At 51.1% G+C, this 25,154-nt stretch overlaps 1 protein-coding gene across 1 annotated transcript; it reads left to right on the top strand.

Annotated features, from left to right (window-relative positions):
- The first annotated feature begins 7,452 nt into the window (after positions 1 to 7,452).
- Positions 7,453 to 20,537, top strand: CAV3 (caveolin 3). The gene is made up of 2 exons (XM_065885431.1): positions 7,453 to 7,643; positions 19,790 to 20,537. The coding sequence occupies exons 1-2, from the start codon at positions 7,530 to 7,532 to the stop codon at positions 20,129 to 20,131; spliced, it is 456 nt and encodes a 151-aa protein (XP_065741503.1). The 5' UTR covers positions 7,453 to 7,529; the 3' UTR covers positions 20,132 to 20,537.
- Positions 20,538 to 25,154: the final 4,617 nt, after the last annotated feature.

Here is a 25,154-nt window from a genome sequence, read left to right as displayed (position 1 = left end):
CCATGCCTTCTCTGGGGGCACCTCTCTCCTGGGACCTCCACGTGTTCAACAACCCGGAAGCTCTCCCAGCTCTACTCTTCGGGTTTTTATGGAGGCGTCATTACATAGGCATGACTGATCATCACTGGCCACTGACCACTGCTCAATGTCTGGCTCCCTCCCCTCCAGGGAGGCCGGGCTGTGGGATTATGCCAAGAAGGGGGACAAAGGCCACGTACGTATTTGTTATTATAAATCACAGCGTCCCACTGTGCTGTGTGCCCCTTTCCCACATCCCAGCCACCGCCTTCTTCCCCAGCTTCGTTGGCTCCAGGGAACCAACCAAATGAACCACTCTTTGCCTGGTCCACTAAATGGGATAACACTGAAGTCTATCGAAAGGATGTCCCATTTTCCCAAATTAGACTAGCTCTGCCTATGCTACGGTACACAAACTGTGGATGGAAATATGCATGTTGCCTAAAAGTTCTCCTTACAAGCCCATGCCAGCGCCATAGCACATGAAAATGAAATATTATAGGGCCATCCTCACATGACTGAGCAAAACAAAGCCCTTGTCTACCTGAACACAGTAAGGCCAGTCTCTAACCTCAAAAGATCTACTCCAGTAAGATGGCTTTTATTTACCTGGCAGAAGTGCCAAGTTCATCAGATAAATGCAATCTAATGAATCCGTCTCCTCGGCTGCCTCAGTTTCATGATCCTATTAAATGTCCCCAAATGTTTTTTCCAAGGGGTGATCAAGGACATTTTTTTTTAACACTCCATTAAACTTCTGACAGTCATTTCCCAAACAGCCTATTATCTCTGTCTCCTTTGAGCCAGTCAAGGTTAAATTTTAAGCCAGAGTTTACCAAGCTCCTAGCGGATGGGACATTTTATTTCACGTTGGATCCTCAGCAACTAACCCTGCGCTCCTAATGCTGACACCGGCCACTTGCTCCGTAACTCCGGAAGCCTGTCTTCCTAATTTCCAATCTATCAAGATCCTTTCTCACTGTAAACATACACTGTGTCACTCCTCTGTCTGAGTTTTGAAAAAGTTTATACTGTTTCCCGTAAAAGACCAGCCACAGCTAAGCAATTTCACAAGAATACTGGCCTTTCGTCCTCAGGCAGCTGCCCTTCTTATCTGCAAGAGCCGTTTTAGCCCACATCATTTTAATACTGAACTCGGCCACTTCCTCCAAAGCCCATGATAACAGGCACGTTGGGACATGTGAAGCTTTATGAAGACAGTGAGGGGTCACAGGGGAAATCACACAGCCTACAGCACTCACCCCCAAATCCCCACCACAGACCCCTTCTCTCCCCCAGTCTCTCTCCCTGGCCCCAGTCACCAGGGGGCCCCATGGCCATGTCGTCTCCCTCCCCACTGCCAGACTGCTGGTTCTGAAACTGGGAACCACTGACCTCAGTGTTCATAGCAGCACTATTTGCAACAGCCAAGGTATGGAAGCCACCTAAGTGTCCATCAACAGATGAATGGATGAAGAAGATGTGATACATATATATACACACACACACACACACACACACACACATATACATACAATGGAATACTACTCAGCCATAAAAAAGAACAAAATTTTACCATTTGCGGCAACATGGGTAGACTTGGAGGGCACTATGCTAAGTGAAATAAGTCAGACAGAGAAAGACAAATACTGTATGATATCACTTGTTTGTGGAACCTAAAACATACAACAAACTAGTGAATATAACAAAAAAGAAGCAGACTCACAGATATAGAGAACAAACTAGTGGTTATGAGTGGGGAGGGGGGAGGGGCAATATGAAGTGGGGGACTGAGAGATACAAACTACTCGGTATAAGGGAGGCTTGAGGATATATTGTACATGGGGAATAGAGCCAATATTTTGTAATAACTGTAAATGGAAAGTAACCTTTAAAAATTGTATAAAAATTTAAAATAATAAAATAAAAATAAGGATTAAACGTACGTTAAAAAATAAAATAAAACTGGGAATCACTGAGAGAAGAGCTCTAAAAAATGACTGGTGCCAGGTTCTAACCTAGAGATACTGACATAACTGGTCTGGGTGTTGTCTGGGCATTGATTCTTCACAGCCCAGGAGGACTATAGCCCCAGACCGCGTCCACTCAGCTCCTCCTCACTTACACTGAGCCATTCAGCTCCATCCTCAAGCTTGAACACCCGCCTCCTCTGTGAGGCAGTGGGGCCCGTGAGCTCCAGTTTTCACAGTCCCCACCACCCCCTATCAAAGCCCACACTGAAGCTGAGCTTCCCTTGGGTAATCATTAATGTTTGCCCCATTAGTTTCCCTACAGCTAAAAAAGAAAAGGGTGTGTTTCTTGTCCCCAGGTCTTATCAAAAGAGAGATGTCCACCAAAGCCCTGCGTTTTTTCCACCTGGCCTGCTTTGCTCACTTCTCTTGAGGGCATTTAAGTCTGGGACCCTGGTGTTGTCCTCATTTCATCCTATTATTACCATTCCTATGTTGTAGGGGAGAAAACTAAGGCTCAGACTCAGACAACTGGTAGATCCTCTCAGATCAACTTGACTCAGAAGCCCAAGATCTTAAGATCTACAGGATTCTGCCATCTCTGGATGAGCTGTCTTGGTACACCACCCTACTCTATCCCCAGAGAGCTCTGGCTGTTGGAAAGTCCCTCCTTATGTAGAGTCCCAAATCTGCTTTTCATCTGCAAATATTAACATGCATATAAAAAAAGAGGGACGGCAGGAGAGTCTCATATAAAAAAGAGGCAGGGAAGCAGAGTCTGGGAGCTAGATGCATTTTGGCTGACGGGTAGGTTCTGCTCAGCTCGGGGCCAGCTGAGCCTCTGCCGTCTGGAAAGACTGCCCTGGGCTGGGGGGCCCAGAATGCCCATAGAGCCAGATGCTGAGGGCTCCAAAGGAATCCAGGTGCTCATACACTAACAGGCGAGAAGCAAAGCGTTCCAGGAGACCAGAAGTGTGGGGTTGGAGGGGGGCACTGGGTGGAGGCAGCACAGAGGGGAGGAGAGGGCCTGGCACACAGGCTCTGATTTGGAGCCAAGGTTGAAGGGATGCAGGGGCTCAAAATCAAGGAACACGTGGGGCTTCTAGAAGCTAGAAAAGGCAAAAAAAAGGACATTCTCCCCTATGGCCTCCAAAAGGGACATTGGCCAGCTGACCCCTTGATTTTAGGAATTCTGACCCCCAGAACAGTAAGAGAGAAATTTCTGTGTTATTTTAAAATAAGTTGTGGTCATTTGTTACAGCAGCAAAAAGAAAGTGATACAGTTAAAGGTTCGGGTCCTTCTACCCCACTAGTTGCCTAGGGCTGCCGTAGCAAAGTACCACAAAGTACCACAAACAGAATGGCTTACACAACAGAAGTTTATTGTCTCACAGTTCTGGACTCTACAAGTCTGAGATCAATGTGCCTGCAAGGCCACATTCCCGCTGAGGGCACAGGGGAGGATCTGTTCCAGGCCACTCTCCCAGCTTCTGGTAGGTCCTTGGCTTGTAGCAACACAACTCGTAGCTTCACATCACATCCTCCCTGTGTGCACATCTGTTCTTGTGCCCATATTTCCTTTGTATGAGGACACAGTCCTTCAGGATGGGGGTCCACCCTAATGGGCTTATCTTAACCTGATCCTCTGCAAAGACTATTTCTAAATAAGGTCACATTCACAGGTACTGGGGGTGACGTCTTCCACATCTTTCAGGGGGGGCACAGCTCAACCCATACACAATATTACTCCTAAAAGCTGCCCTGCTTTAAAAAAAACCCGGGGCAGGAGGGCAATGATTCCTTCCCGGCGAAAACAAGCCGTCCTCACCTCCTCCAGCTGCCCTGCCGGGCACACTGCAGTGGCCCAGGAAGAGTGTCCACCCACAGCTCCCTGCAAGTTCATCACACTGCACGGGGCCTGCAGTACTGCGGGGCCTCCCGCATCCCCTACAAGGCAGCAAACTCCTCCAGGCGGGGACCACGTGGATCCCCACCCCCCACAGCCTCCAGGACCTGCCGCCTGCCTGCCACGTGCCGCTTTAGGCCGGACCCTGCATTGGTCACTGGCTTTTCGTGTCTACCTCTCACGGGAACTGTGCAGTCGGCTCCGGCTGCCGGGCTCTTCTCTGCTGCGTCCTCAGCACCGGCCATGAGCCAACAGACCCAGTAAGCGTTTGCTGAGATAGCGGGTCACTCATCTGTGGTCACCATCCACTGGGCACAGCGAACACACCAGCACCAAGTCGCTCCGTGTTGAACGAAGAAATGGCCCCAGGAAGACTTCCCTAGATACAGAGGAGCTGAGCTGGCCCGGTTTTAAACGCCGTCCGTGAGGTGGGGGCATTCTCTGAATCACCAGGGCTTGCCATGCAGCTCGCTTCCCAGGCTCAGGTGGAAATTACAGTGGAGTGGATTCTTTCCGAAGCAGAGACCCGATCCTACAGGAGACAAAGCAGAGATGGGGCGAGCAGAGGCGTCTCTCTCTCTCATCTTAGCCCCTCGTGATGTTCCAGATGGAAACATCTTCAGGGCATCCAGTCTCTGGAACATCAGAGGGGCTCTGGACCAGCCACCACACAGCTCCAAGGCAGATGCAGAAATCCCTGCCTGCAGAATCCCCTCTGGACATCAGGCCTCTCTATTAATGAAGCCACAAGGCCCAAGGCCGAAGCTCCGGCTGCTCTAGGGTATCAGGGCCTGCCCTGGGTCCGAAAGAAAACGGTGACTGCTGTTCCCACTACGTGCACGCAAACCCTCCCCCAGAGCCGCTCCAGAGTGGTTTCTGAACAGCGCTGTCACTGCTGGTCCTTGAGGCCGGCAAAGGTTCATCTCTTTTCTCTCACCTGGAAGCCAGGTGGGCATCACCTGAGCAACGGCAGGGGCCAGTCTCCCCTATTTTGGTAATTACACTTGCAAAGGAACAGGGCGGCTTATCTTTATAAATAAAGTTTCACACAAACATGCTCCTTGATTTACGTACTGTCTGTGGCTGCTTTCAGGCTTCGCATTGCAGAGTTGAATCAGTGTGACAGAGACTGTATGACCCACAGAGCCTGAAACCCGGGTCAACTTCCTGGACACACTTCGAAGATGCCACGAGCTCGGTTTAATGTTCCACTGCGTCCACCTTGAAATTTGGAATCTCTTTTTAACAAAGGGCGCCGCATTTTTGTTTTTCACCGGATCCTGTAAATCCTGTAGCCAGTCCTGCCTAAGTGTTTACTATCCGGCCCCAAAGTCTGCCCAGCTCTCTACTTTTCCAATCCTTGATTCCCTTTCACTCTCTGACTTAACAAGTCTGACCTCGCGAAGCTCAGCCCTTTCTGGAGTAGCCTATCAGCTGAGAGTCAGTTCTTCCTTAAGAGTAACCCTCCCAGCTATCACTAACAAGAGAGCCTACCATGAGCCAGGCACTGGGTTGAATGAAGCCAGAGTGCGACAGTGTGCCACTTATGTACCCGTCCTTGGGACCACCCAGAACAAATCTCATTCCTTAAGTCTTCAAGGACTTAAGTAAAGTTCATCTGTTTCTCCCTGCTGAGCCTTCTCTTCTCCAATCCAAAATTGTTCTGTTTCTCATTAAGACATGTTTCAAGCTCTTGTACCATCTTACTCACCCTCTCTAGATACCATCTAGTTTCCCAAGGCCCCAAACAAGGCTCCAAGTGTAGTCTGACCAGTGCAGAGTTTGGTAGCTTGGTCACCTCCATTATTCTAGATGATATATCTCTATTAATGCATCCTGAAATCACACTGCCCTTTCTGGAAATGATTCTAAAAAATCCCCCAGATCTCTGGTAGGAGAATAGCAGAACAGAAAGATGAAGGGCTGGTGCCTGATGACGTCATGCAGCCACCACAGTTCTGAACTACCTATTTGTGTTATGTGAGAGAGAGAAAAAAAAAAAAAGCCCCTACCTTGGACAAGCCACTACTATTTCACATCTTTATTATGAGTAGCCAAGTGCAGTTACTGAAAGAGGCTTTATCACCTCCAGCTTTTTGATTAGTCTTCCTGCCTCAAACCTCACACAGCTCCAATCAAATCAGCTCCAAGCAGCTTCCTCACATGCAAACCTACTGAAGACCCTCTGCTGTTTTGAAGTCTTCAATGGCTTCCCAGCACTTCTAGATAAAATCCATACTCTTTAGTATGACATTTGAGATCCTTCACACCCAGGCCAGAGTCAAGACTTATCCCCTGCCTCACCCCCAGACAACATGTGCTTGAGCCACTACACAATTCTTAGCATTCTGGCTCCTACCAGTCTTCTGACACCTGAAATGTTCCATGTGGTGAACTCCTGCTTGTCTTTCAACACCTTACTCTAAAGCTACCTCCTCCAGGAAGCCTTCCCTGATGTCCTCAGAGTAAGTCATTGCCGCCTACGGACTTCTCAGGCAAGTTCTTTGTAACATAACTCTGATGCAGCACTTGCCACACAGTATTACAGTTACTTATTTTCTGATCATTCTGTCCCCCTAGGCTGTGGGCTCCCCAAGGCAGGGAGGGACCTAACCTGATGGGTCTGTTTATCCCTAGCTGTTGGCAAATCCTAAAGAGATGAGTCAGTGATGAATGGATGCACAGACCCTGGAGACTCAGAGTCGTCACCCTTCACGCGACGGGGGCCTTGGGTGATGGTTGACCTGGAAGAGGACGCAGGGAAACTAAGCAGATACCCTAGAGAGGGCAACCCCACCGATGCCCGTGCTGTGTCTGGGGCCCATGGATATCTGGGAAGCTGTCACTAAGCTGTCCCTGGGGACAGGGTGAAGGGTGGCAGTAACGGGGACTCCAGGTCCCCTCCACGTGGTATCAAGAGGCAGAGGAGGGTGGTCTGCGTCCAGTCTCAGCCCCAGACCTACCCCACACCACAGTCCATCAACCCCTCCGGGGAAAACCCTAGAAGTGGGAAAATCTCAGCCCTGCTTCAGGCCATCAAACAGCAGGGCAGGTACCAACTGCTCCAACGAGAATCCCCACCAGAGAGCATCTGTGTTCTGAAGCATTTTCTCCCACGAGCTCACCTCCTCCCTTCCACGAGGGTAGGCAGAGCCCCGATCGTTATTATTATGGCCCCATTTTACAGGTGGGGACATGATGGTCCGGAGAGGCGAAGTGTGTCCAAGCTCACACACCCAGCAAGAGGTTGAGCTGGGGGCTGAGCCCACCTCCTTCCCACAGGAGCCCAAACGCAAATACCAGGGTCCCACAGCAGCAGCCAACCACGGGGGCACCAGGAGACACCAGGCCCTCGGCTCATGCATGAGGCCCAGCGCCCGTGCAGCCCCCTTTAAGGAGCGCTGGGCCTTCCTGCAGGGCTCCAGTCTTAATTTTAGCTTGGAGGCCTGCCACCGGAGCCTTCAGCCAGCAGCAGGCTGAAGTTATGCGGGACAGCTGTCAGCCGGCACGCTGGGTGGGGCCTATTTAGCCACCAGCGGCACAAGTCTGGGGACACTGTTGTCCCTGCCCCAGGTCTTTTCAGCCCTGCTGGCCACACGGCTCCGATCTCCTCTCGCAGGTCACCCAGCTCCACGATGATGGCCGAGGAGCACACAGACCTGGAGGCCCAGATCGTCAAGGACATTCACTTCAAGGAGATCGACCTGGTGAACCGGGACCCCAAGAACATTAACGAGGACATAGTGAAGGTAGGCTCGAGGGCCTGCCCCGGCGCCCCCCGCCTGGAGGGTGTCAGTTTGGGTGCTGGAAGGGGCAGGCTCTGCTCCCGCGCGATCGGCTTCCCTGAAAAGAGACCTGTCCCTCTGTCTTCTCCAAATCCCACCCACCCCCCCGCCCCGCAAACCAGCCCCAAAGAGCCTTTGGTGTCAACAAGAGCAAAGAATCAGCTGCATATACAGGACCATCGACCGGGGCGGGACAGGCGAGCTGCAAAGGAAACTCTTTACAACTCTGGAGCTCTTCCCGTGTGCTCTTGGCCCTCGGCTGGCGACAGACGAGGCGGCCAAGTTGGGACCTTTCCATGCCAGGGGCATTCTGCGGTCTCCACAGTGGGTGCGGGGTTAATCCCCAGAGGGCGGTTTCCAGCAGGGCTGCTGGCCCCTTGCAGGGGCCCCCGCTGCCCCAGGCTGGGGGGCTGTACCCAGCACTCATGCCTGCTCCTGGCACGTGCAGCATCCAGGCCAGGCCAGAGGCCGCTCAGAGGGCACCGGGACCCCTGAAAGGGAATCTTGTATGAGGGTTACCCTGCCTTCAGGGAGTCTCCTTCACGGCCAGGCCTGAGTCAGGCCTCTTTCCTCACCCGATGCCATCAGCAGCCCGGCTGCCTCCAGGGCCACCCCTCAGTCCAGCCTCTACCCGGTAGCCACAGGGATCTTACTACAGCAGAATTCCTGGGAGAAGGGTACCCACCAACCAGCATCAAAGTCACTGGAAGGGCCTTTAAAAGGGCAGGTGCGGGGGCCTCCCGGGTGCTCTGCATACATCAGAACCACAGACCAGTGGTGTCCAGTAGAAATATAATGCGACCCATTATACAATCACCCTATGTCATTTTAAGTTTTCCAGCAGCCATGACTTTAAAAAGGAAAAACAAACAGGTAAAATTAATTTTCAAGATATTTCTCATTTAAGCCAATATGTCCAAAATAGTATCATTTCAACGTGTAATCACTACAAAACAATTATTGGTGAACAATTGTATAATCTTTCTTCATCTTCAAAATCTAGTGTGTATCTGAGACGTGGGATGCATCTCAGTTCAGACTCCAAAGTTTTTATGAGAAACCCTTCTATCTTTAGATTTCATATAATGAACAGTTGAAAACTGATTCACAAACCCAAACTGTGCCAAACATTCTTACAAGTTTCCCAATCACAGAATTAACTATCAGTTTTTACATTTTAATTAAAATTAAACACGATTTAGAATCCTTCAGTTGCACTAGCCACAGGTCAAGTGCTCGTACATAGCTCAAGGCCACTGGATTAGACAGCGGGGTTAAGGGCTTGTTCTAAAGGACAGCCCTGCGTGGTCACCTTCAGTGGGACACCTCCCATGCTGCATGAGTCTAACTTCCCCCCATGGCATTCGAACCCCAGCACATCTGGCCCCTACCTTCCCCTTCCACCTCCAGCTCCCATGCCTCCTGTGTCTTTGCCAGCAGCCAGCCTCCTCTCCTCCACGTGGTGGACGCCCACTCAGCCTTCGAGACCTGATTCAAATGTCACCTGCTCAGGAAGCCTTCCCCAACTCCTCCAAGCAACCAGGAGCTCCTTCCTCTGTGCCCTCACCTCACTCAGGGCATTTCCCTGTAACAGCTCATATTATGCTATTATTGTATTTATACATATCATCTGTGGTGCAGAGAGGGTCATCACAGTACAGTTTGGGAAGTGCGGCCAAATTAGGGAATGAACGTTCCGAACTGAAAAACACCATACACACGTCAAACAGTATTTGTCGTGGTTTGCGCAGTGTGATCTAGACGGAACGGTCCCAGACTTGACACTAACAGACGTAGTTTCAAATCCAGACTCCTCTACTTAAAAACAATGACACTGGACCCCCTGTAAAATGAGCATAATTTACTCCCCCAGGGGAAATGGATCTCAGAGCAGCGCTGTGCGATAGAAATAGACCGAGAGGATTGCATGAGATAAGAGGTTTTAAGTGCCTACGAGAGTCCCTGGCACACAGCAAGGGTGTGCAAATGTGATCTGATTAGGAGCCTGGAGGAGCCTGCAGGACAAGAGAGCTAAGCCAGGGCCAGCGTTGACACTCAGGCTCCCCTGTGGTGGGCCCTGGCGGCTGCGGGAATGCAAAAGAGGACCCTTAGGGAGCATGTGTTTTCTGAAGGATCCCGCAGCAGGTGACAAGTGGAGAGGGGCTCTCGGGTCCCAGTAAGCCAGGAGGGAGCTGGCTCCAGGCTCGAGGCCCAGATTATAATCCAAGGCAGGGATGGGGGCGGCCACACGGATGTGGCTGCTTATGCAGGCTCCCAGGGGGCTGGGAGCTACCCTCTCCCGGAGGCCCTGAGCCCCAGAAAACCATGCCTCAAAGGTGAAGCAGGAGGCCCACAAACGTTCTTGTCGAGAGGAGATGATTATTTGGTGTATTTACTGGACATTCCCTGGTTTGGGAACTTATTTGACCCTTTCTTTCATTTTTAATGAGTGAGAGATGAAAACGTTTTGAGATTTAGAACAGGGATTCTAAAACTGAACCAGATAAATACCACAGACAGGTTCAAGAAGACTTCAGGTTGGTGTAATGGGATGGGAAAGAATGAAGAAAAGGAAGAAATGGGAGAGAGCGTGGCTGAAAGAGAGAGGTCTGGCCTTCGGGTCACCTGGATGTCTTTCATCGACCAGGGAAAGGACTGGGGGGTGGGGGGGGGAGGACAAGGGACCGAGGGGGTGAGGGGGACAGAGATGGAGAGAAAGAGAAACAAGGTCAGGCCAAGATGAAGGCTGGAAAGGCTCCCGTTGGGGTGGTGTCACATGTGGTAACAGGCTCCACGTGTGTGAGGATGACGCCGTAAGACGGTAAAATAAGACAGGCTACAGAGACCCAAGTCTAGTCCCAGCCCTGACTCTAGCTTGCTGTGTGACCCTGGGCAAATCCCTTTCCCTCTCTGGGCCTGAGTCCCTAGTGTAGACAGAGGCCGGGTCGAGAAAAGGGAGACCCGTCCCCTCCACCGCCAGCTGCTGAGGTTTCACACAGAAAAGACAAGGGTGAAGAGCAGGAGACGCACCCATGGGGCCCTTGGATTTGACCCTCAGCAGAAGGAGGTGCTCCCTCTGGATTTCTAGAGTCAAAACTTTCCCAAACTTCCCTGAGCAAGGCCTGGTGCTACCCTTGAACCCAGGCTGGAAAGTGAGTGCCAACAGCTGAGGGAGAGCTCCACACAGCCCAGCAGTCTTGACTGTAATCTCCCAGCTCCGGGCTGGGCCTGGGCAGAGGGGAGGCTCGCCTCATTCCCTTCACCCCCACCATCACCACCATTCATGGAACATCGATTCCACGAGTCATTCCTGAGCGCCTGCTCCGTTCCAGGCACTGTGCTGTCGCAGAGGACGTGGCAATGAGCAATGAGACCCACTGCGTGTAGGGCCCATGCTAGGCTCTCGGGGGGCGGGAAAGGAGGCCAGTGGTCCCTGGCACTCCAGCTGGTCAGTGAGGACACCATTCCCTTCAGACCCAGATTGCAAAGCCTCCAGCCCCTTCCTCGTGCATTCCTGCAGGCTCCCAGTCCCACCCCAAAGTCCACCAGTTATTTGTGAGAGGTCTCAGGGCTTTCTCATCGACACCCCTCCCCCTCCCCAACTCACACTTAGGCAGCCAGGCCCTAGAGCAGGGACATATGAACCCCTCGGCAGGCAGGTCCTTCAGCTTCTGGTTTCAACCACTCCCCTCAGGCACTCAGGGCCGGCCCTTCAACCAGGGCCAAGGGAGAGACCTGACCCAAGCCCAACACACTAGTTCCCACCTACCTCCAACCCACATCTGCCACAAGACCCTCCCCCTTCAGAAAAGCACACAGACAGCACCTTCTGCCTCTCAGCTTAGGCTAACAAATACCCAGAGGACCCAGTAACCCTCCTTCCCCCAAGGTCTCCAAACTCTGCTCCCACTGTGGGCCCATCTGGACACCCTGTTTCACAAAGATGAAACTGACCTGGTGCTTCCTCTTGAGAAGAATCCAACAGATTCCAAGAATCCAAGAATTCCAACAGACAGAGAAGATGAGACTAAAATCAATGAGAATGCACAGGTGGAGGTGATAAATGCCTTAAATCAGTGCCAGATGAAGGGTCACGGGAAGGAGGAAGACATCACTTTCATCTGGGAAAATCAGGCACCAGCTTCATGGAGAGGTGGTATCCAAGGTGCATAAGTAATAAGAAAAATGTAAAATGTGGAAAGGGGGCATCAGGCTTTCCAAGAAGAGAGAACAAAATAAGCAAAGGCCACAACGTAGAGGAGAATGATGGGCAGAGTCAGAAAACGTGAGGAACGGGTATTGCCACTCCCCTGCCTATGTCCGTGGCAGACATTACTAATGGATCACAGCACATTTCCAGGAAGCCATGGACCATCAGCTAGGCTGAGTTGGCCCACAGGCGAAACCTCTTTGCTATGCTGTCTGCAGGCGAAAAATGGGACTAGGAGCATCTGAAAGGGAATTTGTGGGAGAAAGGGCAGGTTGAGGCTGAATTAGGAAAGGTCATGATCTGCCAGGCATTCCACATTGGCAATTCCTTCATTTTGGAAAGTACCCCTGGCAAGTACCTCTAAGAAGGGCTATACCCTGGATTAAATCACACTGAGGTATTTACAACACAGTGTTGTAGGGACTCCAGTGTATCAACTAGAGTTTTTAAAAACATCCACTTTCTTGGGGAGCTTGTGAAAATGCAGAATTCTGGGCCCTGCCACCAGAAATTTTATGAGGCAGGGCCAGTGAATGCTTTGTACTTTAAAGTACAAACAAGTTCCCCTTGTCCTATAGAAGATAAACCTGTAGTCCAGAGTTGTCACCAGTTTCCCCTAAAGACACAGAGTATCAGTTATCCACTGCTGTGTGACAAACCACCCTCAAACTCCATGCTTAAAGCACCAAGCCTTTGAGGCTCTCTCAGTTCTGTGGGCTGAGCAGCCTCAGTTGGGCAGCTCTGCTAGTCTCACTGGCGGCCTCTCATGCAGCTGCAGCAGCATCTCCTCTACAGCATTCTGGTGGTTAAAGCGAGTCACAGGGCAAGCCCAGACTCGCTATGGTCTGAGAGGCATGACCAATCTGGGGTCATCTCTGGAGACTAGCTAACTTCCCCCCAGAAGTTGGTGCACAGCTAACCTACAGCTCAACCCAGGGCCATTCCTACTACTCTCCACTGGTCCACTGCACCAGCCTCCCCGAAGGCAGAGACTAAGGGGGCAGGGAGGGAAGGGAAGAGACAGGCAAGGACAGGGCTCTGAGATCTGATGGGGGCTCCTCTGGTGGATCCCTTCTCTTCACACACACCCCACCCCGGTCACCCTCTGTTATCTTGGTCTCTTCACAGTTCCTTTAAATGAACCCAAGTGTCCTTACCTCCAGGCCAGGTGCCCCAGGCACCCCCTGTAGGATGCCCTGGACCCCAAGATCCCACTAATCCCTGGCCCCCCTCTTCCTGCTCTCAGAACCAGCCTGTGTTGCATTCTTGCCTCACCTCCTGCTGAGGTACCCGGTCCTGCGATGACCCTGATCAGGGAGACAGCAGGGGAAATTCAGGCTCAGGCTTTGATGTCAGGCCAGCGTGGGCTCCACCCCTGCTTGTCCCTTACAGGCTGGGCGAAATGCTGGATGTAAGACACATGGCCAGAAACAGACACCTACAAAGGCCAAATTGTGGGCCTTACTATGGTTATCCCAGATTGTATAGAATTCTATTTTTTAATTAATTTTTTTGGAGTACAGTTGATTTACAATGTTGTGTTCGTTTCCGGTGTACAGCAAAGTGAATCAGTTATACATATACACACATCCACTCTTTTTTAGATTCTTTTCCCATATAGGTCATTACAGAGTATTGAGTAGAGTTCCCTGTGCTATACAGTAGGTCCTTATTAGTCATCTATTTTATATACAGTAGTATGTATATGTCAATCCCAACCTCCCAATTTATCCCTTGCCCCCTTTCCCCCTTGGTAACCATAAGATTGTTTTCTACATCTGTGACTCTAGTTCTGTTTTGTAAATAGGTTCATTTGTGCCATTTTTTTACATTCCACATATAAGCGATATCATATGGTATTTGTCTTTCTGGGTCTGACTGACTTCCCTCAGTGTGACAATCTCTAGGTCCATCCATGTTGCTGCAGATGGCATCGTTATGTTCTTTTCTATGGCTGAGTAATATACCATTGTATCAATATACAGGTACCGTATCTTCTTTATCCATTCCTCTGTTGATCTGCATTTACGTTGCTTCCATGTCCTGGCTATTGTAAACAGTGCTTCAGTGAACACTGGGGTACATGTATCTTTTCAAATTATGGTCTTCTCCAGATATATGCCCAGGAGTGGGACTGCTGGATCATATGGTAGCACTATTTTTAGTTTTTAAGGGACTAGCATACTGTTCTCCATAGTGGCTGTTACCAATTCACATTCCCACCAGCAGGGGAGGAGGGTTCCCTTTTCTCCACACCCCCGCCAGCATTTATTGTTGGTAGACTTTTTGATGATGGCCATTTTGACTGGTGTGAGGTGATACTTCATTGTGCTTTTGATTTGCATTTCTCTGATAATTAGTGATGTTGAGCATCTTTTCACGTTATTGCCAATTATAACACATGAAGCAGAGCTGTGCCGTTTCTCAGCTATTCTGCAGCTAAAGCTTTAACTTTACAGGCCAGTGCTTCTCAGGCTATCTGGGTGAAAGGTCAGTTTTATTATCATTATTCCAATCTGTTGTACACCAATAGTTTGTAAAAGTCAATAAAAATTAACTACTAGAGAGATGAAGGGAAAAATAGGCATTGACAATGTAAGCTCCAATTTTTATTATTAGTAGAATCAACAGACATAAAATTATTGGCTCACATCACTGTGACTATTTCCAAATGCCTACTCTCAACTTCTGTACTTGCCTTGTTGGGAAGGGGGCAGTGACTGTGGGCCACACTTTAAATAGCAAGGTAATAGGTGAGAAAACCAAGACCCAACAAAGCTAAGCCACTCCTTTGGGTCTTAACTCCGAAACTAACTCCGTGTCACTAGGGATGTTGGTCCAATCCTCTCGGTAGAGTTCAAACAAACAAACAAAAAACTGAAAACAAACAAAAAACACAGGCCCAGAGAGGGCAAGTACCAGGTCTCAAATCACACAGTGATTCGCTGAACAGGTGGAAACTGGACCCAGATATCTGTCCCCCTGCCGAGAGCCGTTCCCCCCACCCACAGAGCGCCTGTCTGAACTGTGCAGGGCCCTGGATGCCCAAGGACTGAGTCACGCAGGAATGCGGGGGAGGCATTTTTGAAGTGGGTGTGGCGTCTGGCCTCCCCCTCAACCGCCACCGGCAGCGCCCAGCTCTGCTGTCCTGCACCTTCCCCTCCCTCTTGGGGACGGCGGGAGCGGCGCTGGCCGGTTCCGATGAATCAACTGGCTCTCTTGCTGTTCCAAAAATAAATATGCCAGAGAAGGGGACACCAACCTTACGAGCAGCCCCTTTCTCCCCTTCCCACAGCCAGCCCCGCCTCCAGCTGCCCACGGAGCCCTGAGGCTCCGCCCACGGCCCGAGCCCCCTGCCAGCAGCCATCTCCCCTCCACTTCCAGAAACGAATTAAGAAATGAAGTCACCGTGGGCCTCTGATACACTGGCGCGTCTGCCTAGGGCTGCCTGAGCCGGCCCTATAAATATCTCCCCAAACTAGTGCGGTGACCAGAGATTGGTCTCAGTGCTCAGTCCTGATTAGGAACGGCCTCCTCCTCCCAGGACTACCTGTCCCTCTGAGAGCATATTTTCGCATTCACAGACAACGGAGCTGTTGCCCTGTGCACAGTGCCTAAGGCAATTACTTGAACTAATTCAAATGCCAGCAACAACAGCTTCTACCTTGTGCAAAAAAAAAAAAAATCATTAACGGGCAGAGAGATCCTCGGGGGCAGGATTATTACCATAGCAGAAAAGGAGGGAAAAGAGGACCCCATCCATCTTACCTGCGCAGGCTGAGTATGCATGCACACACACATTTATGACCAGGTAGGTTGGAGAACTGTCGTATTTACGATCTGGGTGTCAACAGCTTTTCTGAGATATATTTTCATAGGAACTTCAGAGCAATTGAACAAACGATTACCGTCACTGGGCAGCTACCATGTATTGTACTAAGCATTGCCCAAGAGGAGGTGTGCCTAGCACAAAGTGGGTGCTTAATAAATATTTGTTTGGATGAATGGATGGATGGATATGAATTGGTGGATGGATATGGATGGATGGATGGATGGATGGATGGATGGATGGATCCATGGATGGATGGATAGGTGGGTGGATGGATGGGAGAATGGATAAATAGATGGATGGGTAAATGAACAGATGGTGGGAAATGGATGGATGGAAAAGAAATTACTTCTGTTCTTCATAACAGAGTTGTAAGAAGTAGCAAACACATTTTACAGTTGAGGAAATGAAGCTCAAAGAGGTTATCTGCCAAGGTCACTCATCAGATCAGCAACTGCGCTGGTGTGCAAAGCCACCTTTGGGACCCTAGCTTCCTGTTGAAGAAAGAGCTCTGTAACAGCCACCAGCAGCTAACAATTAGTGATCAGGGATTCTGTGCCAGGCCATGTTCTGAGTATTACATGTCGTATCTTATTCAATCCTCCGATAAACCTAATGAAATCAATCTAGGAAAACGAGGCATATGAAAGCTAAGACACTTGCTGAAGGTCACAGAGCCAATAAGAGGCAGAGCTGGACTCAAACCTCAGCACTGCGACTTCAGTCAAGGGCTCTTTTCCACTTTGTCGCCTCTTAGAGGCCAGACACAAATCATCAAACGTGTTGAATGGAGGAATACGTGAACAAAGCAGGCTGGGCTGCCGAGGGGCAGGGGAATTGCTGCCTGCTTGGAGCAGAGTGGCCGGCTGTGAAGAAGGGGCTGGGGGCCCTGCCCTGGGGCAGGTCTCTCTGGCCAACAAGGACCAGACCTCAGAGGGGACAGTCACCCTCCCTGAGAGCCAGCATCTGCCTCGGGGTCTGACCCTGGCTGGGGCCGTGTGAAGAGCTTAGATTAGAATCAGGATGCCCAGATGCACCTGTCTGCCCAGCTGGACGTGAGGAGGCAGGGCTGGGTCATCTGTGAGTGGGGAGACACGGTCCTAAGGAACAGTCACAGGAGGGGCAGTAGAGGCCCCAGGCGCTGAATGGGAGAGAGGAGGAAGGAGGGAGAGCCTGCTGGATAAAGGCAGGGAGCACGCCTCCACCCAAAGGCCTCCCTCAGCTACCCAAGTTCCTGGGGCCACACCAGGATCCAGAGCCCAGCCCGGGGGGCTAGGAGGCATCAGGCACAGGCCGGGCACAGCCATGATAGGGGAGGGGCAGGCTTCAAAGGTCAGAACACCTCAGTAGGCAGGATCCAGGCCCTGGGGGTTTGACTGAATCTCCACAATCATGGTGCATGTACCAGGCCAACGTTGGAATGGTTCCCCCAGGGCCTATAGTCCCCAGCTTCTTGGATCTGCAAGCAACAGCAACTCTGGATTTCTGCCCATATAGACCAGATGTAGAAAGATGCCAGCCCTTTCCATCCACTCTCCAAAGCCATGGGACGTTCCCCAAGCAACTTGGGCCTTCTTTTACAAACATCCAGCACACTACTTCTGCATCTCTGCCTCCAAACCCCCAGCCCCCCAAACTCCCAGCCAGACACCACCTCCACCTCCAAGAAGCCCTCCAGGAAGAAGTGCCACCCTTTCCAAGGAGATGAGGACCATATTCATATTCTTCCTTCCAGCCCTTCCCTTCCATCCAGGGGGCCATATGAGAGGTTATGTGACCTCTGCTAAGCCCCTGCAGAGAGAAAGCTGGAGGTTGAGATGTACAAGCGGGTCCCGGAAGGACCTCTGCCCACCCAAGTCAGCTTTTGAACATCGCCTGCAGCCTGAAATCTCACCCCGTGAACTCTGCTCCACAACAACGTACCATCCCCAGGGTGGGGCTGCATCCTCAGCTGTCTCCGGGGGGATCCAGGGATCTGAGGCCTGGCACAGGAGCTCAGAATCCAGCCACACGAGAAAAACAGGCCTCAACACTGGACATACAACATGGTCATGTCCACTCCCCCCCACCAAAAGAGTTACACTGGAAAGAAAAACACCAAAGCAATAATAATTTTAGTACTAGAGAAATACAAATGGGAGATGCTTGGGTTTTGTTTTTGCTATTCCCTTAATTTTCTGCAATGTGGCTATGTTATAAGAAAAAGTAATTTTAATAATAACTTTAGGCATAGAGGGGATTCCCTTCCCCTCAAAAAGTAGGAAAACGGTTCACTTGGGAGTTGAAGTTTGAGATCTCGCATCACTAGTCCCCACTCCCCCCCGCCCCCCGCCAATTAGTCTGATCCATTCATGCATTCATTCAACCAACTACTATGCAAACAGCCCAGGAACACACTGCCCCCATGTTACAGACAAGACAGCTAAGGCTCAGTGCCGCTAAATGAAATCACATATGAGAAAGTAGCTATGGCGGTGCTTAACGCACAGCAGGGAGTAGCGAAAAGTTAAGGGACTTGGCTGAAAGCAATCTTTTGTATTTCTTCCGTCTTCCCAAATGGGGCCTCAGTCACCGTTTCAGTGGGATGCGTGAGCAGGATTCCCTGAATGCCCACGTTCCTCGCAGCTGCAAAGGAGGGATGGGGTGGGCAGCGGCAGAGGAAGGTCTGAGGTCGCTGCAGGACCAGCGTGGGGAGAGCAAAGCCTGTGTCCTCCACGGGTGCTGCGCTCAGACACCAGATGCCTCCACCAGCCAGGACACCGCGCCCCTCACCTCACCACGTGCCGGATCCTAACACAGCTCTCAGGCCGCTGCACCTCCCTCTAAACACCTCCATGACCCCAAACCGGGCGGGATTCGGCGATGGCTCCCAACTCGCCCCCCACGGGCATCCTCACAGCTGCGGCAGCCAGAATGAGCCACTCAAAACTCAGATCAGAGATGCAGAGGACAGGCTGGTGCTTTCCAGAGGCGGGGAGAGGGGTGGCGAAATGGGTGAAGGGGCTCGACGGGTGCAAACTTCCAGTTATAAGATAAGTCAGTCCTGGGGATGTAAAGTAGAGCATGGTGACTACAGTTAACAGTACTGTATGTAGCGTCTATTTAAAAGGTGCCAAGAGAGTAGTCATAAAAGGTCTCATCACACACACAAATACGTAACTATGTGTGGCGACACACGTTAACTACAGTCAGTGCAGTGATCATTTCCCAACATACACAAAATCAAATTATGTTGAACACCTGAAATGAACATAATGTTAGATGTCAATTATACCTCAACTGAAAAAAGGCTCAGATCCAGCCGAGCCACACCCTGTGCAAAAGCCCTCAAGCCCCCATGCTTGCCCCGCCTGGCCTCTCCAGCCTCCCTCCGGCCTGGGCCTGTGCTTGGCCTTCCAGAAGCACCTACATCTCCCCAAGAGCACACACTGTCTATCCCACTGGGTCGCAGCAGCTGGTGCCCCAAACGCTCTTTTCCAGCCCACAACTCCTCCCTCCCCCTGGCTACCTCTAGGTATCAGCTTAGCTAGATGTCACCTCCTCCAGGAAGCCTGACACCCAGGCTAAGTTAAATGTCCCCCTGTGGGTGCACACGGCCTGTCCTTCCCTTACCGGAGCACTGGTCACTGTGGTGTAACTGCCTGCCGTAAGCTCCAGGAGGGCAGGAACCTTCGCCTGTTCGTCATCCTATCGGCAGGCACCCGGTACATTTTTTCAGGATGGCTGTCCAATTCCCTAGGGTCACAAAATAATAGAATTTCAGAGCCACGGCTCGTGGCCTGCCTCTAACTTAGTTTCTCTTAGTAAGTTACTCAACTCCTAGGGGCCTCTGATCCATCCATGAGAGAGAGAAGTGGACCGGCTCTTGTTCCTCTCTGCTCTGGGACAGCACCGGCATCACCTGGGACTTGTCAGAAATGCAGGATATCAGGCCCCACCCTGGACTCACCGGGGTCAGAATCCCAGGGGGCGGGGCCCAGCCACCTGGTTTAACAAGCCCCCCAGGGGGTTCTGCCGCTTGAGAAGTGGGTGGCTGCTGTGACTTGAGGGTTCCCCCTCCCACCCCTGCAGGTGGATTTCGAAGACGTGATCGCGGAGCCCGTGGGCACCTACAGTTTTGATGGCGTGTGGAAGGTGAGCTACACCACCTTCACCGTCTCCAAGTACTGGTGCTACCGCCTGCTGTCCACACTGCTGGGGGTCCCGCTGGCCCTGCTCTGGGGCTTCCTGTTCGCCTGCATCTCCTTCTGCCACATCTGGGCGGTGGTGCCCTGCATCAAGAGCTACCTGATCGAGATCCAGTGCATCAGCCACATCTACTCGCTCTGCATCCGTACCTTCTGCAACCCGCTCTTCGCTGCCCTGGGCCAGGTCTGCAGCAATATCAAGGTGATGCTGCGGAAAGAAGTATGAGGCTGGGTGGGCAGCAGGGGTGGCGGGGCAGGGGAGCCCCGCTGGGCTGGCCCCACCATCAGGCTCTGCGGGGCTGCTGGCAAGCTCTTTCTCCTTGGGGACCGCTGCTTCCCCCCAAGACGGGAGCACACAGAGTAGGGAAGCCGGAGAGAAAAGACAGCCCGCCACGGAAGCGCAGTGGCCTTCCCTCCGCCCCCTGCCCCACCACAACACCCCCCATGACCGGGTGCCAGGAAGATCATTGGCTAAGAGGCAGCTACCGCAAATCTTTGCATTCACTTGTACTGTAACGGCATAATCCAGCCTTCAGCTCCCACCTGGACACATCCCCTCCGCCCCCAGGAAACCACCAGTGACTGCTGGCGTTAGCAGGGTGGCTCCAATAAAGGGTTTCCGGCTGCATCTGGGAAATGCTGTGTTTTGCATGTGTCCATAAGGTGGGTGCGCGTCCTGACCAGCTCCAAAAATATATTTCTCTGCCCTGAGAAGCAGGAGGGGCAAGCTGGTCGGCCCTTCTCTCGGCCAAATGCAAGAACCAGATTTTGGCTTCTCTGGGAATTCTTGTTTGCTGGGTATCTATTCCTTGGGAGATTATTTCCCGTTGATTTCTGTTGCCCCTGGGCCAGCCAGTGGTCACCCACAGAAGAAAATGGCCACGGGGTTAGAAGGGGAAGGTGATACTCCCTGGACACCACTGAGGGCAGGGCCTGGGTTCAAAGCTCCCCTTTGGCTCAGACACTGAGCCCCTGGCACTGCCTCTTGGCATGTACACCCTCAGCCCCGCAGATGTGGTGATGGCATAAGGCCCTATTCGAGCACATGTGGACTCACCATGGAAATAAACGGCAATGGAAAGGTTATGTCCCACCTCCTGCCCACCTACACTCAGCAGCAACAAAACAACAACAAAACCCCCAGAAATCTTACATTCTTTAGGGACGCTCTTCCCAAGGGTGTTTCCAGAACTAAGTCCTCAGAAAAGGAGGGGGGTGGCTTTTGCGCTTAAATTTGTTTGGAAAATGCTCCATATTTCTCTTAGAGATTTTCCAATAGACATTAGTACATTAAAGGCTCTGACAAGTCCCGCAGAAAAGAAAGCTGTTTAGGCCAATAGCCCCCAACCCTATATGACCCTTTTTTTTTCATGCAACACCCATTTAAGTCTCATAAAATTCAGGTTCCAAAACACTTGGCCTGTTTTCAGAGGCATCACCTCACTGGAAGCCGGCCATGCGCCCAAGGGTCCTGGGGCAATGAGGTAGAGGGAACGGTACATGAACCAGAGACAGGGCACAGGCAGCCTTGGTTCTGCCTCTCCTCCTAGTTGCCTTCTCTGGCCTTAGTTTAATCATGCATGAAATGATCTCTAATGTCCATTTTAGCTCTTTTTACCCATTTTCGTTTTTTCGAGTATCTTCGTATGACATTTTCAAACACCGAGGAATGTTGAAAAGGTTTGCCGTGAACACCTATCTACCTGCCATCTAGGCTCTACGATTCAGTTCCCTGCTCCTCCTTTGTTGCAGCACCATCCATCTATCAACCACCAATCTCACCTTTCTTTAGGCATTTTTAAATAAGCTGCAGAAATTGGTATATTTTCCTCCTGAACACTTCATCATCATCCCTCACTTTTTGCAAACAAGGAAGTCACCGCCCAGAGAGGTCAGCAGACTTGCCAAAAGGTACACAGCTAGCCACATTCGTGCTGTGGTTCCAGCCCACTGCTCTCTGCTCTACCTGGGGCTCTTCATGTTCTCAAGTGGACTCAGAGCCCAGGCTCCTCCCGCTAACAGGTTTAAAGCCAACATCGCTTACTCCCTTGCAAAGGGCCTCCCCATCAAACGTCTCTCACATTGTTAGGCCATCCGTTTCAGAGTTGGAATCTTGGGTTACTTAGACTTTTGTTTTGTTTTGTTTTGTTTTGTTTGCGGTACGCGGGCCTCTCACTGCTGTGGCCTCTCCTGTTGCGGAGCACAGGCTCCGGACGTGCAGGCTCAGCGGCCATGGCTCACGGGCGCAGCCGCTCCGCGGCAGGTGGGATCCTCCCGGACCGGGGCACGGTGTCCCCCACATCGGCAGGCGGACTCTCAACCACTGCACCACCAGGGAAGCCCTACGCGGACTTTTGACCATCGCCGCATTTGCTGTGACCTGACTTGACCCTGACGCCTATTTTTCAAGCTGGCTCTCCTTCTCTGAGGGCCAGGCTACGGCAGGTGCTTCATCCCCCGTGAAGCTCATGGGGCTGGAGAAAGGACACACATCCAGATGCATGTATGTCTGAGGCGTTGTTCCTTCTGGGGACCTCCGGCCCCGAGAAGTAGCTGGCAGGACAGCACGCTGGGGGCGTGATGAAAAAGGGCCAGATGAGGGGGTGGCATTCTGCTCTCTCATACGCGACGTCCGGCTCATCAGGGACTCTTGTTTAAGACGCAGGTTGTGATTCAGTAGTGGAGCCCAGGAACAAACACAAAACCACTTGTGATTCTGCAGGTGGCCCCCATATCCCACTGGAAGAAATATGCCTTAGGGTCCCTTCAAGGTGACAATCTAGCCCATTACGTCCGGAGTCAGACAGTGGCACACGGTGGGTGTGGCTACACCGTACAAGAGGTTTGTTCCTGGCTCTTAGCGCATCTTCCGACAGAACTCTGATAAATCAGAGTACCTGTGACCCAAGAGATTGGGACCAGGTCCTCTCCTGCCCCCACCCCCTACCTGCCACAGCTCAGATGTACCTGTGTCATATCAGACAGATTTATGGTGATTCAAGGGAAGCCGGCAAAGAAATTCAAGTCTGTAAGCCACCAGATGTGGTCACTGTTCTCAGGTTAAAGAAAGAAGGCAAAAGCAATCTATGGAAAAAAATATGTTTATTAAGTGCACCTTCTATAAAGGAGCTAATGAAGCAGGCATCTCATAATCGGGCACATCAATCACCAATGAGCACAGACAGCAGGTGCCACAGAAAGTCACCAACTAGAACAAAATCGAGGAATTCACATTTTGCATTTAGGGGCATTTCGTCGCAATTAAACACAAAAGGTCGAGCACTTTGAAACCAGGATCTTCTTAAAAGGCAGCTTCCTGCAGTCATAACCCATAGACCCATCCCCCAAGGGAGACCAAATGGTGTGACAGACTTTTTTTCAGGGCCTAAAGAAATAAGGCTATGAGTCCTCAACTGTTCGCATTTCACTTTTCAACATCAGAACAATGAAACATTCCGGAAGAAAATCTGCACGCTCCAATTTATTGGCACCTCCAGGCATGTGTTAGGTTTGTAAACAGGCCTGAAACGGTGGGCAAAGGTGGCTGGAGGACCTTAGGAGTGGGGTCCAGAGGAGGACAGAAACGACCAAGCCCCAAGCAGCGTCCTGGACCCCTACTCTCCTTCTTCCAGACTTCGGTTGGGGAAGGAGCAAGCGATTGTGAAAATACTCTCCAGCACGAGACAGGGAGTGGATGGGCGTGTAGCCAGCGGCACTGCTGGAATCAAATGTCACTGACTGGCTACAAAAGACTCCTTTGCCATAATGAGAGCCAAGGTCCCAACCAGAGCTTTCACGGGAGAAGAATGAGGAAGGTGTCCCAGTTGGTTCTGGTGCCCAAGAACCTTGCAACTCCTGGGTTCTCAGCAAGGTTGTGCCCGTGGTCAGAAAAATCTATTAAGTGGCTCTGTCTCCTTGATCCCCAGTGGCCTCTGGCGGCTGCTAGGATGGCAACTTCCCTGGGAACAGCAGAGAATGGGGCGTCTCTGGCTGGTGAGTAGAGAGGCTCAAATGCCAACAGACCCCACCACTGCTGCACTTGCACCCAGGGTGCCCAGTGTCCTGGAGGTGGGCACGGAACCCCAAACCAGCACCCTGTTAGCTTCCCAAAGAGCCAGGACTGGCTGGTGTTGACACTAAGCGCCCGTCACAGCAACACTGCACTGCCTCCGGGTTCAAAGATGACATCGTCCTCAGTCTCCAGTTATACTGAAGATCTTGTCCTAAATGCTGGGGTTTCGAACACTGGCATTTCAGGGCACGCCTCTTTTCTCCCTGAACATCCAGACCCTGCTAGCTCGTTCTACTGTGCGCGTATGTGCACATGTGTATACAATGCAGTGTGGAGGGAGAAGAGGAAAGTGTGTGTGGAGATCTGGGGCTTTGGGAAGTGCTCTTGCTGTGTCACAGTGAGTCCAAAAATATATATGTGCAAATAAAAAAAGTGCCCCAGAGTGCCACTGAGCTGGCCAGTCCCAGTCGGAAAACCTCTGATCTATAACGGCCTGTATTTAACGACTAAAGGTGTTTCTTGGACACGGTCGTGTTGTACCTCAAGGCTGAGAGGACACCTGACGACACGTTTACCGGGTATTATCACTGCTGGTACTTTTGCTGAAACCAGAAACACCATGTCTCGCAGGAAAACTGAGTAAGAAAACCATGGATTCTTCTGAAACGGTGAGTCAGTGAGAAACAAAAGTTCTGGGAGGTCAGAGATTCCAAGAAATGCATCCTTCAAGCTGGCTGCCTCTGAATTCAGCTCGTCAACATTGTTTGAAGTATTTAATTCAGGGGCTTTTAGCATATTCTCAAAATCGTGCACATCACTAACCAAAGAAAATTTTCATCACCACAAAGAAAGCCCATATGGCGCTCAGCAGCCACGCCCCACCCACCCCAGCCTCCAGCCCCTGGCAACCACGGTTGTATAATTTGTCTTGGTAATTTTGCCTATTCCGGGCATTTCATATAAACAGAATCATGGAGTGTGTGGCTTTTCGCAAGGCTTCTTTCACTTAGCATGATGTTTTCAAGGTTCATCCATGTTGGAGCCTGTGTCAGTACTTCCTTTCTTTCCATAGTTCAATAATGTGCCATTGCATAGATATACTACGTCTATTTATCCATTCATCGGCTGGTAGGTATTTGGGTTATTTCCATTTTTGGCTATTATGAATTATACTGCTATAAACATTTGTGGACAAGTTTTTGTGTGCATATATGCTTCCGTTTCTCTTGAGTAAATA

This window comes from Phocoena phocoena, chromosome 10, assembly GCF_963924675.1.
Source record: "Phocoena phocoena chromosome 10, mPhoPho1.1, whole genome shotgun sequence".
Taxonomy (NCBI): Eukaryota; Metazoa; Chordata; class Mammalia; order Artiodactyla; family Phocoenidae; genus Phocoena; species Phocoena phocoena.
This window is presented reverse-complemented; position numbering and strand designations above follow the sequence as displayed.

Excerpts from the sequence above, each read along its gene's own strand:
- CAV3 (XM_065885431.1), top strand. The coding sequence starts at position 7,530 with ATGATGGCCGAGGAGCACACAGACCTGGAGGCCCAGATCGTCAAGGAC. Across the intron at positions 7,644-19,789 it reads TTAACGAGGACATAGTGAAG|GTGGATTTCGAAGACGTGAT; the intron begins GTAGGCTCGAGG and ends CCACCCCTGCAG.